At 52.7% G+C, this 15453-nt stretch overlaps 4 protein-coding genes and 1 non-coding gene across 5 annotated transcripts; 3 read left to right on the forward strand and 2 right to left on the reverse strand.

Annotated features, from left to right (window-relative positions):
- Window positions 1–321: 321 nt before the first annotated feature.
- On the forward strand, window positions 322–8211 carry CTHT_0072880 (uncharacterized protein; the record flags this gene model as incomplete). Its single annotated transcript, XM_006697483.1, has 2 exons — window positions 322–1673; window positions 1725–8211. 2 exons carry the CDS (start codon window positions 322–324, stop codon window positions 8209–8211), a joined length of 7839 nt encoding a protein of 2612 aa, XP_006697546.1.
- A 223-nt stretch (window positions 8212–8434) lies between these two features.
- Window positions 8435–9094, reverse strand: CTHT_0072890 (uncharacterized protein; the record flags this gene model as incomplete). The annotated part of the gene is made up of 1 exon (XM_006697484.1): window positions 8435–9094. The coding sequence occupies one exon, from the start codon at window positions 9092–9094 to the stop codon at window positions 8435–8437; it is 660 nt and encodes a 219-aa protein (XP_006697547.1).
- Window positions 9095–9731: 637 nt separating this feature from the next.
- Window positions 9732–12408, forward strand: CTHT_0072900 (putative ubiquitin-protein; the record flags this gene model as incomplete). Its single annotated transcript, XM_006697485.1, has 3 exons — window positions 9732–9770; window positions 9853–12164; window positions 12237–12408. 3 exons carry the CDS (start codon window positions 9732–9734, stop codon window positions 12406–12408), a joined length of 2523 nt encoding a protein of 840 aa, XP_006697548.1.
- A 1888-nt stretch (window positions 12409–14296) lies between these two features.
- CTHT_0072910 lies at window positions 14297–14367 on the forward strand. Its single transcript has one exon. It is a non-coding gene; the product is annotated as a tRNA-Gly (tRNA).
- Window positions 14368–14581: 214 nt separating this feature from the next.
- CTHT_0072920 (uncharacterized protein) lies at window positions 14582–15248 on the reverse strand (the record flags this gene model as incomplete). The annotated part of the gene is made up of 3 exons (XM_006697486.1): window positions 14582–14666; window positions 14733–14919; window positions 14975–15248. The coding sequence occupies 3 exons, from the start codon at window positions 15246–15248 to the stop codon at window positions 14582–14584; spliced, it is 546 nt and encodes a 181-aa protein (XP_006697549.1).
- Between the last annotated feature and the right edge of the window lie 205 nt (window positions 15249–15453).

Here is a 15453-nt window from a genome sequence, read left to right on the forward strand (position 1 = left end):
GGGAAACTGCGATTTTCCGTCTGATCTTTCGTTGACTACTCTCACCTGTTCAGGAGCAGGTGGATGTAAGTATATGCAATTATTCGCATGAACAAGAAACTTCGATACAAAGATCTAAATGCGTATTAAAGCAGTATCTTATCGATAATGCATCAATCGTGCAGCTCAGGCCCCTCACTTATCTTATCACCTTATCGTCCTCGGTCTCTGCTCTCCCGCCAAAAAATTTCCCAGAATCGAGGCCGCAGTGCTCGCGCTTCCTCCATCGCGCGCTCGTTGTCGCAACACAGGTCAGAAAGACGGCATCCCAACACCGCCATCATGCCGTCTGCAACATCGGGCCGCATTCTAAAGACGTCGCGGGGGTCGAAAAAGACCCCCCATCAGAAGAATCATCGATGGGAGTCCTTCAGTCAAAAGATCTCTAAACTCCATTCCCTAGACCCCCTCCGCAAGGTCCGGCGACATGATCTCGACGCCGAAGACCTTTCCGTAACGACCTCGTATCTTCGAAATGGCCTGGACAAATGGGCCGAGCTCAACATCTCCCGGCCGTACCAGGCCTTCAAACGGGAGATCAACCCACTTACCGAATCGCTAGCGCAGATCCTCTATCACGAAGATCGCATCATGGACTTGCTTGTCGAGTACATCTCCCGCCACGAGAAGGAAGCGCTTGAACCGCTACTAGATTTGGTCACAGCGTTCGCGCACGATCTTGGTGTCCGTTTTGAGAAGCATTACCCGAGAGCTCTCTCCCTGATTGTCGACTTGGCCGGTTCAATGCACGATGTCGAAGTCATTGAGTGGACATTCGCTGCGCTTGCCTTCCTCTTCAAGTACCTTTCGAGATTACTTGTTCCAGACTTGCGCCCTACATACGATGTTGTTGCACCTCTGATGGGCAAAGCGAAACACCCAGGTCACATCGCCCGCTTCTCTGCTGAGGCCATGAGCTTCTTGGTCAAGAAGGCTGCCGCCCCTAGCCATAAGGACAAGGCGCTGTCTCTGTTTATTGAACATGTGAAGAAGGATCTGGAGAGCATGGTTGGCACGAAGCAATTCGACTTGTACAGCCAGGGTATCATGACTATGTTTGCCGAGGCGATGAAGGGTGTTGGAGAGGGTCTGCACTCCACAGCCCCGGATCTCTTTTCCGCGCTGATGCGCGCTGTACCGAAAGAGGAACTGTCACTGCCAGAGCGGACTGTCTGGTCAGACGTCTGCTGTGGCGTGATCACGAGTGTGATCCATCATTCAAACACGGACACATTCAACACAGTCGAGAGTCGAGTTGTCGACGATGCAATGGCTTGCCAGCAGCAAGTCTTGTTCATCCGTGTCTTTGGCACCATGGCTGGTGTGCGGAAGGGCACGCGCATCCACGACTGGGCTTCGTTTGCCAAGGCATTGAACCAGATGCTCGTGTCTCTGGGTACCCAAGCAAAGCAGATTGAAGTGATGGACTCTTCTCGGGTATGGAAGCATATCATCGTCAATTCCGCCATCGTGTGGAGCCGGGCTCCCATGGACGCTCTCATTCCAGCGATGTCCACATTCCAAACTGCCATGACCAAGGAGCCGTGGATGAAGTGGTATATTCCCTTCTGTTCTTATTTGGCCGACCAGAACGCTGAGCGTTTCCGTGGCCTGTTTTTGAAGGAATTCCAGAAGTACGGTTCTATCCTAATCTCTCCTACTGCTCCGTGGCTGACTTGAGTTAGGTTTATTGTTGCACATTGGTCTCAAGGTAATAATGAAGACTTGCTCTGTGTCCTTATCCCCCGGATGGTAGAGTCTGGAGGTCTACCCGCCCCTGGGAGCAAAGAGATCTTCCCACTCCCACAATCATGGCAGGACCAGATTGTGAGCAAGTTCGTAAGGCTCGAGGACACTCCTTTCCCAGAAAGTGGTGGATTTGGAAAGGATCCCGAAACCTGGAGAGATAAGTGCTTGCCCAAATATTCGGCTCGTTTGCGTGTCCTGAAGTCGACCACTGTCCACCCCTCTACCAACTCCCGGATTGCCGAGGTACTCCTTAAGAAATTGAAGCTCGCTCTCCGCCCGTCCTCCTCTTTGCCGACCGACGAAGCCAACTTCATCACCAGCGATGGCTTCCATGCCTATCTCCGCATGTGCAAGGCACCTGGGTCGATTGATCCGAGCCTGGCGCCCTTGCTCAGAGCTGCTGCCCCACGATTCTGCCGGTCACCATCTTTCCTTCAAGCTCTCCTGGCCTATGAGCAGGAAATCAAGGCCAAGGGCAAGAATACTCCTGAATCGGACAGTGGTGCTGAGAGCTCACATGAGGAGCATGAGCCTTTGATCAACTGCCTTATCGCCAACCTCTCTTCACCTTCCCACGAGTTGCGGCTTGCTTCGCTTCAGATCCTCGAGGTCTTGGATTTCACACCTGACTCGAACAATGCCCTAAGCATCATGATCCAAACAGAGGAGATGCCTCTGAACTTGCAAAGTGTTCGTGCCATTGGCGCGCATCTCCGCAGGCTCGGGCTGGTATACTCCCACATTGAGCAGGACTCTTGGTTGGCTCGGGCTGTGCCGTCCTTTTTGTGGGGCATGATGACCGTCCCTCTTGCGCCTGTTTGGGATGATGCCGTCGAGGCGATGAAGAAGGTTGCGGAGAGCAAGCACGGTGAAGAGGTATTGGCCAACATTGCCTTCGACTGGTTGGACGTGCCGTCTCCCCAGTGGTCTGGGCCCTACAAGCCGCCGGCTGATGATAATCATGGGCCTCTTACCAATTTCGAGTGTCTTAATCTCATTCACTTGACCGAGGCGGCTGAGGCCACAAACCAAATCATTGAGGAACCCGGACAGGACATGCTCTCTACCTATGAGGAAGGCCAAAAGATCATCGATCTGCGATCGGAAAGAGCAAGGAGCAAGGCTCTCAAAGCGCTTGCTGCCCTGCCTTGGATGGCGGAGAGACGGTCTCGTAAGCTAGTGCCTCACCTGTTTGCCTTTACTGATGACAGTGAGACGCCAGAGGAAGATATAGAGGAGGAGTCTCCGGAGTCAGGCGAGGGGAGCTGGAATCTTGCCGACAGGAAGGACCTCATCAAGGTGTTTTCGCAGTTCAGCAACCCACGCGTGCTTTACCTGAGCCAGAAGGTTTACCAGGCTCTGCTCAAGCTTTTGGCGAATGGTGATATCGAGCTGCAAAAGCTGGCTCTGAAGGCTATCCTGACCTGGAAGAGCGAGGGCATCAAGCCGTATCAGGAGCACCTCGAGTACCTGCTCGATGAAGCCAGGTTTAAGAACGAGCTCACGGTTCTGTTCCAAGGCGACAACAAAATCCTGCCTGAGCATCGCTCCGAGGTCATTCCTGTCCTCCTGCACCTGCTCTATGGTCGTGCGATTTCCCGCAAGGGCGCGGCAAGTGGTCGCCATGGTCTTCATGCCACTCGTCTGGCCATCATCCGCCAGCTTGATGTGGAGGATATGGGCAGCTTCCTGGATATCGGCCTGGGCCCTCTTCGTGCCATTCGTGTCGTTGATGAGCAAGGCGTTCGGGAGAGTGTGTTTGCTCATGAACCCCTTCCACCGCGCAAGCAGGTCGGTCTGCTCAACATGCTTGAGGCCGTTATCAACGAGCTTGGCACCAGCGTCGAACCCTACATGGATGCTCTCGTCAACTCAGTTCTCTACTGCCTGGTCAATGCCTGCAGGAAGCTTGGCGTTAGCGCCGAGGAGCCAGAGTCCGGGGAAGGCGGACAGATTGAGAATGAATCCTTGTACAGGGTTATCAGGACGACAGCACTCAAGTCCCTGTCCAGGCTCTTCCAGAATGCTCCTGACTTCAACTGGGTGCCGTACCGCGAACTTATGGTCAAGGAGATCATCAGTCCCAGGATCGAGAAGCTCCCGGTTGAGTCAACTCAGGGTGTGTCCGCTACCTGGAGGCTGATGGCCACCTGGTCTTCTCTGCCGAAGGCAGCGCCGTTCCTCAATGTCGACAAGCGCATCCTGCCCAAGATCGTGGAGACACTTTCCATTGAGAAGGCAAAGGATGAGGTCAAGGTGTTTGCACTTGATATCCTCAAGAATCTCATCAATCTTGCGCAGGCCCCGGAAACTGAGTCCCAATTCAATGAGCTCATCAAGACTGAGCTCTTGGATCCTAATACTGACCTCATCCTCAAGACCATCGGCGGCGTGCTGCATGGTCAATCCGATATCGGCCGCGAGCTCTTGTCCAGCGCCGTTGACACTGTCGTCGTATTCGCGCCCATGATCGAGGTGTCTTCGCATATCCAGGATATGCTAGAGATTGCTACTTGGCTGCTCAATCAACCCTTGCGCAAGGTTAACCCCAAGGTTAAGGGCGCTATCTTGTTGATCCTCAAGCGGTTTATTGAACTCGACGACCTTCAGAGCAACCAGGAGCTTCAGCGCAAGGTCTACAGTACCATTTCTGCTCTCTTCGGATTCTTCAAGGACAAGCAGAACCGGCAGACGCTTGCCGAGGTCCTCGATGTGTTTGCCAGGCGTGAAGTGTGGGCTCAGGAAGTGTCGGATATCTGCCGTGGTCTCAACTCCTATGTTGAGCAGCGGCTGGATGAGCCTGATTATAATACCCGCCTTGCGGCTTTCAACTCCATTACCAAGGACCGTGATAAACCATTCACCCTCGACCAATGGATGCCACTCGTTCACAACCTCCTCTACTTCATCCAACAGCCCGAGGAATTCGGTGTCTTGTCCTCGAACTCGGCCGATGGCTTGTGCAAGTTCATCTCCGCTGTTGAGTCTGTCTGGGCTACTCCCGACCAAGCAGCATGGATCGATGTCGTCGCGAACATCATCCTGCCCGCTATCTACGCTGGTTCCAGAGACCCATCGGAGACTGTCCGCCGCGAGATCCTGCGTGTCTTCGGCTTCCTGGTCTCCCATCTCCCCCAGTGGGAGCTGGTGGCTGACTTGACCTGCCTGGTCCCTGAGTCGGAAGACTCCGATGAGGCTTTCTTCTTCCATATCATGAGCCCTGCGGTGTCGAGACAACTCCAGGCTCTTCGCGTGCTTGAGGCCGCTAATGACAAGAGAGAGTTCCGCAGCAAGCACATCAGCCAGTTCTTCATCCCGTTGTTTGAGCACTTCATTTTTGATCGACCTGAAGGTGGTGATGACCATGGCTTGAGTGCGCAGGCTACGAACACCATAGCAGCGTTGACTCTGTCTTTGGAGTGGCAGCAGTACCGTGCTATTTTGAGGCGGTTCATTTCCTATGTCGAGTCTAAGCCTGATTGGCAGAAGCGCGTTGTGCGTCTTCTGGAGAAGGAGGTTGACGCTTTGCGAACGGCCGTCGCCTCCAAGAAGCCCGCTGATGCCATGGAAGTTGATGGCGAAGCGAAGCCGCGTCGGCTTGCCTCGACTCTCCCCGACCAAGAAAAGCTTGGTGCTGAGATCGTCAACAACTTCCTGCCGACGCTCCTTAACTACATTCACGAGAAGGACGAGACTAACGTCAGCGCTCGTGTCCCTGTCGGCGTCATCATCGCCAAGCTCCTTACGCTCTTACCCGACCAGTTGCTCAATGAGAAGCTGCCTGGTGTCCTTACCGACATCTGCCACATTCTTCGCAGCAAGGCCTGGGAGTCTCGCGAAATGGCCCGTGACACGCTCTCTAAGATCGCGGGTATCTTGGGCCCGGAGAAGTTCGAGTTCATCGTCAGAGAACTGCGCGGTTCTCTGCAGAAAGGCTATCAGCTGCACGTCCTTGGCTACACGCTGCACTCGATCCTGCTGGTTGCCATCCCATCCTTCCCTCAGGGTTCCCTCGACTACTGCTTGGGTATTATCATGACCGTCATTATGGACGATATCTTCGGTGTAACTGGTCAAGAGAAGGATGCGGAGGATTATGTCAGCTCGATGAAGGAGGTTAAGAGCAGCAAGAGTCAAGACTCGATGGAGCTTCTTGCCAAGACGGCGTCCATTACACGTCTAAGTGAACTAACCTTGCCTCTTCAGTCGTTGCTGATGGAGAAGCTTGACCTGCGGACTGTTCGCAAGATTGATGAGCTCCTGCTCCGCATCACGAAGGGCCTTCTGGAGAACCCAGCGGCTGCTTCCCAAGAGGTCCTGGTGTTCTGCTACGAGGTCATCCAGGAGGTCTACAGGAGCCAGAAGCCCGAGGAACTGCCCAAGATGGACCCCCGCTTGAAGAGATTCATCGTGCAAAAGGCGGCCAAGAAGAGCGACGGCGCTGTTACTGCCAAGCATACGTACAAGATGACCCGGTTCGCGATCGATATTCTTCGTGCTGTCATGAAGAAGCACGATCATCTGCGCACGGCGGCTAACCTTATCGGCTTTCTGCCGGTTCTCGGTGATGCAGTCTTGGCCGTAGAGGAGGAAGTCAAGGTTTCCGCTTTCAAAATGCTCACCGTTATCGTCAAGGTACCTTTCAAGAATAACGAATCGAACGGCCTGTACAAAGTCGCGCACAAGGAAGCCATCAAGTCCATCGCAATGTCCTCCAGCACACAATCCGAACTTGCTCAGGCCGCGCTCAAGTTGATATCTGTCATCCTTCGCGACCGTCGCGACATCCAGATGAGGGAAGCCGCCTTGGACATGCTTCTCAGCAAACTTAAGGACGACCTGACGGAGCCTCTCTACCGGCACGTCACATTCAACTTCCTGCGTTCCGTTCTCGACCGCAAACTAGAGACTGCATCCGTCTACGACACCCTAGACCACGTCGGCACGGTGATGATCACCAACGACGACAAGGACACGCGCGACCTAGCCCGCGGCGCGTTCTTCCAGTTCCTGCGCGAGTACCCGCAGAAACGGAACCGCTGGGAAAAGCAGCTCAAGTTCATTGTGGCTAACCTCAAGTACGAGCGTGAAGGTGGAAGACTCTCGGTCATGGAGTGCATCAACCTGCTGCTGAAGAAGTCGGCGGATGAGTTCACGCAGGAGGTGGCGGCCACGTGCTTCATCCCTCTCGTGTTCGTGCTGGCCAATGATGACAGCGATAAGTGCCGGTTGGCGGCTGGGGAGTTGATCAAGGAGACGTTCCGCGTGGCCGACAAGGAGAGGCAGTCCCGCTTCTTGACGCTGCTCCGAGGTTGGATTGCGCAGGATGGGAATATGGCCGTTGTGAAGCTTGCGCTGCATGCGTTTGGGCTGTACTTTGAGGGTCGGGAGCCGAGTGCTAAGGATATTAATGACCTGACTCTTGTTTACGACAAGCTTGTCAACGTCCTGGGAGATGAGAAGGCTCTGGAGGACGATTGGGAGTTAGCCCACGTTGCCCTGGGCACCTTACGCACCTTGGTCCTTAAGCACCCGCAGAAGGTCCTGTCCGGGGATGCGACCGACCTCTGGGCCGAAGTCCAGGCCCTCCTGGCCCACTCCCACACTGAAGTTAAACTCAGCGCCATCCGACTCCTCAGCATGTACCTTGCCGACTTTGCCAAAAACACCACCAAGGGAGCCAAGCTGCCCCTTTCCGGCTCCCATGGCCTGCAGCTCGACACGGACGACGTGACCGACCTTGTCCGTCTCTCCCTCGGCATCCTGTCCGCGCCCGAAGTCGACGAGGCCTTGGCACAGGAAGTCGCCCAGGTCCTGCTCTTCCTAGGCGGGTACCTCGAGCTGGCGGGCGAGGACGACGAAGAAGAGGGCGACGAGGCCGAGGAGGACGAGGCCAACGACGCAAAGGAACGCGCGCACACCGCGGACGTGCGCTACCTCTTCTGGAAGTTGGCGTCTATTATCCGGAAGGAAAGGCCGCCGAAGCCGGAAGTGCTCGTTAGCAAGCATGTGGCGATGGATCTGGTCGAGGCGTTTTGCAATCGGGTGTCGGTTGAGACGATCATGGCGTCTATTAAGACGATCCTAAGGCCGCTGAGGAACTTGACGGATCCGTCGATCAAGCCGCCGCACTCGTTAAATGATATCTTCCGGCAGCGGTATGATGAATTGAAGAACAAGGCGCAGACGGTTATGGAGCTGTTGCAGAGGAGGCTGGGTAGTGCCGAGTATACGAAGGCGTTGCTTGCAGTTAGCGAGATGGTGCGGGAGAAGAGGCAGCAGAGGTCGACGAAGCGGAAGATTGAGGCGCTTACGGCGCCGGAGAAGTACGGCCGGGAGAAGAGGAAGAAGTTTGAAAAGAAGAAGGAGAGGAGGAAAATTAAGGGTAGGGAGGCCAGAGAGTTGCGGAAGTTATACCATTAGACGGGTTTGGGTTTGGGATTTTGTTAGATCTTTTGTTTGGTTCTATTCGGAGATCCTGTAATGAGATGGGTGAATCAATGTTACTTGTTCAAGTATGGGTATGTTCCAATGCCGTGAAATCCTCTTCCATGAACATAAATAAATACAAGCACTATCCCGACGCCATCCCGAGTCTATCTACCGTATAATACATGGCCCATCCGGTTTGGTTACCGCCCCGACACTATTCGGCCTTATCACCTTCCGGCTTCTCCCCAACCTTCACACTCTTAAACGACCACCCCGGCGGCTTGTCATCCTCAATAACGGGCTTCCTCTCCGGCTCCGGGAACGGTGTCCTCGGTGTAGCGGTCCCATCCTCCCAGAACTCGATATCCCCGTCCTCACCCAGCGTCCCTTTCTTGACCAGCTCCCCACGCTCGCGCAGAATATCCTCGACCGTGCGCGCCGTGTCCCCAAAAATGCGCAAATGGTCACTGATCACGTGGCGGTTGCGACACTTCGGACATGCGATCAGCACCGAGCCGTAGTGGTAGCCTTGTTTGGACACCCGGTGACGTGAGCGCTCGCCGCAGGGCTTGCATGTGAAGGTCAGTTCGTAGTGAGGTTGTTGGCGGATGTTTGGGATGGCGGGTTTGGGGGATTGTTTGTCGGATGGTTGTTGTTGGTCGGAAGAGGATGTTTCGTCGCGGATGGGGGCGTAGTTGCGTGGTCGGGGGATGTTGTGAGCCAGGCGGAAGGGGATCACGGGCTGGATGGCCCTGAGGGAGGTTGACGCTCGGTGCTGTGGAGCAAGAGTTGCGCAGACGCGGCTTGGTACAGTAGCTTGGAAGAGCCGTGTCAGGCTTTGGATCGGCCCAGCGAATGCCCGATTTGATGCCATCTTAAAGTAATGCCGACTTGTAGTTGAGGAAGAGAGGGCACGGGATGAAGGGTTCTGTTACAAGAAAATTGCGACAATGCATTCTTCTAAGATGTCAGCGGACTTGAACTGGCTTATCGATAGAGAAGCTTAGCGTGCCAAGGCCGCCCCGCAGCGGCATTGGTGGGGCAAATGGAGAGCTGCTGGTCAACCACGAAGCTTCAAAAGTGGGGCAGAGAACCAGGGGATCACACAGCTTCAATCCGTCATCAGGCATCCGGCAGCGTCGAAGGGAGCTTCAACTTGGGCAATTGCCGCCTGCACTCGCCATCTTTCTGACTCTGTCCGGTGAGCCGAAAATTGAAGGGGATATTATTCTCCTGTGATGCAATAATCCTTTAGCACTGACCCATTGCGCACAAACAGCTGAACAAAAGATGGTTTAAACACGCCGCTCTCTGTCCTACCCAGCGGCTTGTAACACCTTACACCATTCCCACTCCGCTAGTCACCCTGCGGTACTTCCTATAACAAAGCCTGTATTTAAATAGTTGCAACTATTCTTCTTCGACTTCAAAACTTTGACCATCACACCTACCCGAGCCTACTCCCCATCTCCCCTGCCGCGTTTCCAAGCCTACAGATTCTTCTTCACACGATGTCCGCCCGCCCGAACAAAACGCGGCCAATCCGACGGGTACGTCGTATAAGATTATCAGACCCTTGATATATATTCTGGTGGACCTCATACATCTCGCTGACTTCTGTGGCCACCACAGCCCATTGTGAGCCGTGATACTGCCGATTTCGACGTCTGTTGGGAGACTTTGCGCAATGCGATCACGGACATCCATAACAAAAACTCGAGCCAGCTCTCCTTCGAGAGCTTATACCGCGCATCCTACAAGATCGTGATCAAAAAGCAGGGGCAGCGGCTCTACGAAAAGGTCAAGGAACTAGAGGAGGAATGGTTTCGGGTCAACGTCCTGCCCCGAGTGGCTGAGCTTGTCAACAACAACCTCCTGAGCGTTGCCCTAGTGCGCATGCCTGGCCGCAGTAACAATGAGCGCCGCGAGATGGGAGAGAAGGTCCTACGTGGTATCCATCGTGAATGGGAGGATCATAACGTCTCCATGAACATGGTTGCGGATATTTTGATGTATCTGGAACGCACCTACACGGCGGAAGCGAAGCAGCCTTCCATCTTTGCTGTCACGATTGGCCTCTTCAGGGATCACATTTTGCGGAATACTCTCTCCAATGAGGCATTGCTACCAGGGCAGACGTTTGATATTTTCGAAGTTATCATCCAGATCCTCTTAGACTTCATACATATGGAGAGAGAAGGCGATGTGGTCGATCGCAATCTGATGCGCCAGATCACCGCAATGCTAGAAGATCTGTATGAAACAGATGACGAGCTTACGAACGCTAAGCTTTACCTGACCGTGTTCGAGCCGCGCTTCCTGAGGGCCAGTCGCGACTTTTACAGGAGCGAGTGCGAGAAGCTTTTGCGGGAAGGAGACGCAAGGGCTTGGCTCCGACACACTCAACGACGTCTCCGGGAAGAGTTAGAGCGGTGTACGACATCGCTCTCTACCCTCACCACCGAGAACATCACACGAGTCGTTGAGCAGGAGCTTATTTCAGCAAAGCTCGACGAATTTCTTGCCCTCGAGGGCAGTGGGATGAAGGCAATGATCGACGATGATCGCTACGAGGATCTTGAAATCCTCTACGATCTTGTCTCGAGGGTAGACAAGACAAAGAATGCGCTCAAAGGCATTCTCCAGAAACGAGTGATGGATCTTGGTCTCGAGATCGAGAAAACGCTCAAAAACACCGACTTCTCTGTGCCCGCCGCTGGCGCTAGTGCCGATGGAGAGGAGGCGGCTGAGGGCGGTGACAAAGCAAAGGCCCAGCCCCTGAACGCTGCAGCTCAACAAACAGCTGCGGCGATCAAGTGGGTTGATGACGTTCTCCGGTTGAAGGACAAGTTCGATACAATATTGTCACGATGCTTCAAGGACGATCTAATTCTGCAGTCAGCCATAACGAAGAGTTTTTCCGACTTTATTAACATGTTTAGTAGAAGTTCGGAATACGTCTCACTATTCATCGACGACAACCTCAAACGCGGTCTCAAGGGCAAGTCGGAAGAGGAAGTCGAGACGGTGTTGCAGAAAGCGATCGTTCTCCTTCGATATCTCTCAGACAAGGACATGTTCGAGAGGTACTACCAGAAGCATCTTGCTCGGAGGTTATTGCACAACAAATCCGAGATGCATACGGAGAAGGAGCTTGTCCGCCGAATGAGGACAGAAATGGGCAATCACTTCACCCAAAAGTTTGAGGGCATGTTTAAGGATATGGAGTTGTCTAAGGACTTGTCCCAAAGCTACAGAGATCATGTCCGTAATCTTGGGGACACGGAAACGAAGACTATCGAGCTGGGCATCCATGTGCTCACTAGCAACAACTGGCCACCAGAGGTCATGGGCCGTAATGCGACCCAAACCGGGGAAGGAACCAGGGCGGATTGCATCTACCCTCCCGAAATCAAGCGTCTACAGGAGAGCTTCTACAAGTTCTACCTGAAGGACCGCAGCGGTCGCGTGCTGACTTGGGTCGGTACTGCTGGCACTGCGGACATTAAATGCATCTTCCCCAAGATCCCTGGGAAGGAGAACGGTCCTCTCAGCAAGGAACGCCGCTACGAGCTCAACGTCTCCACCTATGGCATGGTTGTACTCATGCTGTTCAACGACCTTGCCGACGGAGAGTGGCTTACGTTCGAGGAGATCCAAACCAAGACAAATATCCCCCAGCAGGATCTTATCCGGACGTTGAGCTCCCTCTCGATCCCGTCCAAGTCCCGAGTCCTCCTAAAAGAGCCATTGACAAAGAGTGTTAAGACGACCGACAAGTTTGCCTTCAATGCGCAGTTTGTTTCAAAAACGATCAAGATCAAGGCCCCAGTGGTGAGCAGCACAAACAAGGTTGAGGGTGACGAGGAGAGGAAAGAGACGGAGAGGAAGAATGACCAGACCCGCGCGCACGTGGTTGATGCGGCCATCGTGCGGATTATGAAGTCAGTACCTCTGTTTTCGTTGATCCCTTTCTATCTCTCTTTATCTCGAGCCAATACTAACCTCTAGTACAGACAACGCAAGGAACTCACCCACACACAGCTCACCACCGAAGTCATCGCCCAGCTTGCTGGCCGCTTCAAACCGGATATTTCCATGATCAAGAAACGTATCGAGGACTTGCTTATTAGGGAGTACATCGAGCGTATTGATGGGGAGACTGCCGCGTACCGGTATTTGGCTTGAACGGTGAGGTTGGAGATGTTATTTTAAAAGAGTTTTTCTGTGCTTATTTTTGGCTGGGAAATGCTTCTTTGGTGGTGTTAGATCGGTACGTTTCATGGGTCTGATCTTTTTTTTTTTTGTGAGAAGCACGGGTGCATCTAAATCTAGCCTGTTGGCGAGTACATTCTGTTTTGTGGTCGATATCTTAAAGAAATTTTAGGGCGGTGAAAATTAGATATGAGGGATAATACCTACCACGCATCGTGCTATATTTCTCATATCAGAGGTCCATAGGCACCTTGGTGTATGTAGACTTTAAGGTGATCGATCTTCAACCGTTAGTCTCCTCCCAGGGTCTTTCAGGGGTAAAAGGAAAACTGCTATAACCCTAACCCCAACTCTCGCCCCCAAGTCACTGGTTACTGCTTTGCCGCAGGGAACAAAAACACTCCCTAGAAAACTGATCTTCTATTTCTTTGTCAGTCGTGAGATACAGTGAATTGTACTTATCACCACCCAACGCGGTTTTTGCGATAGTAGACTACTTCATGGCCTCCCTACTGGAAGATATGCCCGAAGACTGGCCCAGGTACCGCCGCAAACCTAACAAAGAGAACATGATCACACGCATGGCTTACACCCTCCGCGGATTTGACATGCACCTCATCCAGAAGAGGGCGTTGGATGTCGCCAACTTGTGGAGGCCCAGAAATTGTCACATGGACACGGCAGTCCAAGGAAAGGGATATCCCCGACTGCCAACATAAGGGACACCAGAGACAGGATGATTGTGAGCAGCACAAATACGTGGTTGATCCAGGAAGATGTCTAGAGCCGGATGACCGAAGAGGATGAGCCATATGGCCGAGGCATGATGAGGATTTTATGAAGGAAGCTGCCCAGTCATGATAGACTTCCCTTGGTTCCTCCTCTCCCTGGTACAAGGACACTGAGGACCAAGAAAGATTATTACACGTAGTAATTGACTTCGCTGTGCACCCCACATTGTCAGTGGCCATCATCTAACCCATTTGACCTATTGTCGATCCCTGCCTGCACCAGACCAAGTCACCCTTTACAGAAAAGGCATGTCGAGCATCAACTTGAACCGGCTGAATCGCCACATCGACGACATGCGCATGCGCGAAATGAAGTGAAAGAGAACTGGATCCAGACGGACTTCGCGACGCTCCAGATATTAAAGCAGAACGACATTTCTTGTATGATATGCTTTGAGGAGTTCAATGACCATACCAGCGTGTTTGGACCAAACCCCGTGCGGAACAAGTACTGCCCTGCGACGGGAGGACCCAACCACTATGCATTGGTTCGCTGGGGAGCGTATAATGAAATTCGCTTGAAGTGTCAATAACGAGCTGACGGGCCCCCCGCCACGGTGTCCGATGTGCCGGATGCCTTTTGCGGCAGCCGATAGGTAAGAGCCATTATTGTACCAGCCGGTTGTCATCCCAGGTACTTCTCCGTGGTTGAATATCGAGGAGGGTCAACAAGATGGCAAAGGGGACGCTGAAGCTTTTGAGACCATTTTCTGCCACACAGGACGACAAGGGTGATGAAATGGACTTTTGCGGTAATGACAGCGATGCTACGATCCCGAATGATGATAGGGATGATATCGGCTCAGTTCAAGTGGCCAGGGAGGATATCAGCTTGGTGTAGTATATATTTCAATGAAAATGTGCATATGAAAACGTACATATATATCATTCTAAAAGAGACCAATGTGAAATTTTGTGTTTGTAAAGTCTGTGAGACGGTAGCATCATGGTAAGCCACAAAGTTTGAAGACACCGTTGCGGAATCTTAACACTAGAGTTGGGGACGGGACAAAGCGGCCCTCTTAAAATTCTCCCCGCCATGAGCCCCGACATCATCAAAACGAGTGCCAGCATCAGTGGTTTAGTGGTAAAATTCATCGTTGCCATCGATGAGCCCCGCGTTCGATTCGCGGCTGATGCATTCCTTTTGTCTCGAAACCCAGTTCGACAGTGATATCCATCCTTTTGGATCTCCATTTATTTCGGTGGGGTCCTCTCTTTTTGGTCTTCAGGGGTCAGGAACACGACATGGCCACGGATCCAGAGTCTTGAATTCCCTCTGCTCTCTATTCCAGGGGTGTAAGTGGATCTTTGTCTGTGATATTCAATTGTACCTACACAAGGTTATTGACAACTCAATGTGCCCCGGGGATGTCAGCGGGATCTGTATACGGGACATCGCTGTCATCCGAGTTCCACTGATCAGTCTCAGCTGGTTTCCTGAAAGGCAGCGTTAAGCAATGTTCCTCACGTTACTGTTTCGACACACTGAACCTTAGAACTTACCAATAGTTATGACACAGCGTATCCGTCAGCTCATACATATAGCCAAACAGCGTCTCAGGATTCCGGGACCACTCCTTATTGGCAATATGGTGACGCGACGGGCTTTGCTCCTCAGCAATCCTGTCAAGCGCAATAGAATCAATAATGAAACGCTCATAATGGCCGAGGATATCCCATACATCATTGGCTAAGCCATTTATCAGCAATCAATTGCCTATTAGGCTTCAAACAAGACCACTTACGATCTCCTCTAAGCGGCTCCTCCCTCTCCCTGCTGGTAATCTCCCAAACACGTTGCTGTACCTTGGCCTCTAGCTCATCTGCATTTTGAACAAAGTACTCTTTCATAATCTCGCTGCCTAGAAGATCGACCCAACCGTGCTCTTCAGCTGGCTTGAGCCAGTCTTCGACAAGGACGGCGTGGGCGGGGGCAACGACCTCGGCGATCCAGGCTTGGATGGCTGTCCAGCTGTTGAAGCCGAGTAGCAGACAGAGGGCCGGGCGTTTGAGAACCATAGTGGTTGGTTGCAAATGGATGAGGATTGGAGTACAGCTCGGAAAGTTTGACTAGGCAAGTGGCTAACTCAGGAGATAATTTTTGGTGGTGGTAGATATGCTAAAGTCTCTGGTTATGGGAACTGTGTTCTGCCATGGGCACAGAGAAGAGCAAAAAGTTAACGATTTTAAAAATCTACAATGGGGATTATCTTGCCTCTTTCAT

This window comes from Thermochaetoides thermophila, assembly GCF_000221225.1.
Source record: "Thermochaetoides thermophila DSM 1495 unplaced genomic scaffold scf7180000011823, whole genome shotgun sequence".
NCBI classification, from domain to species: domain Eukaryota; kingdom Fungi; phylum Ascomycota; class Sordariomycetes; order Sordariales; family Chaetomiaceae; genus Thermochaetoides; species Thermochaetoides thermophila.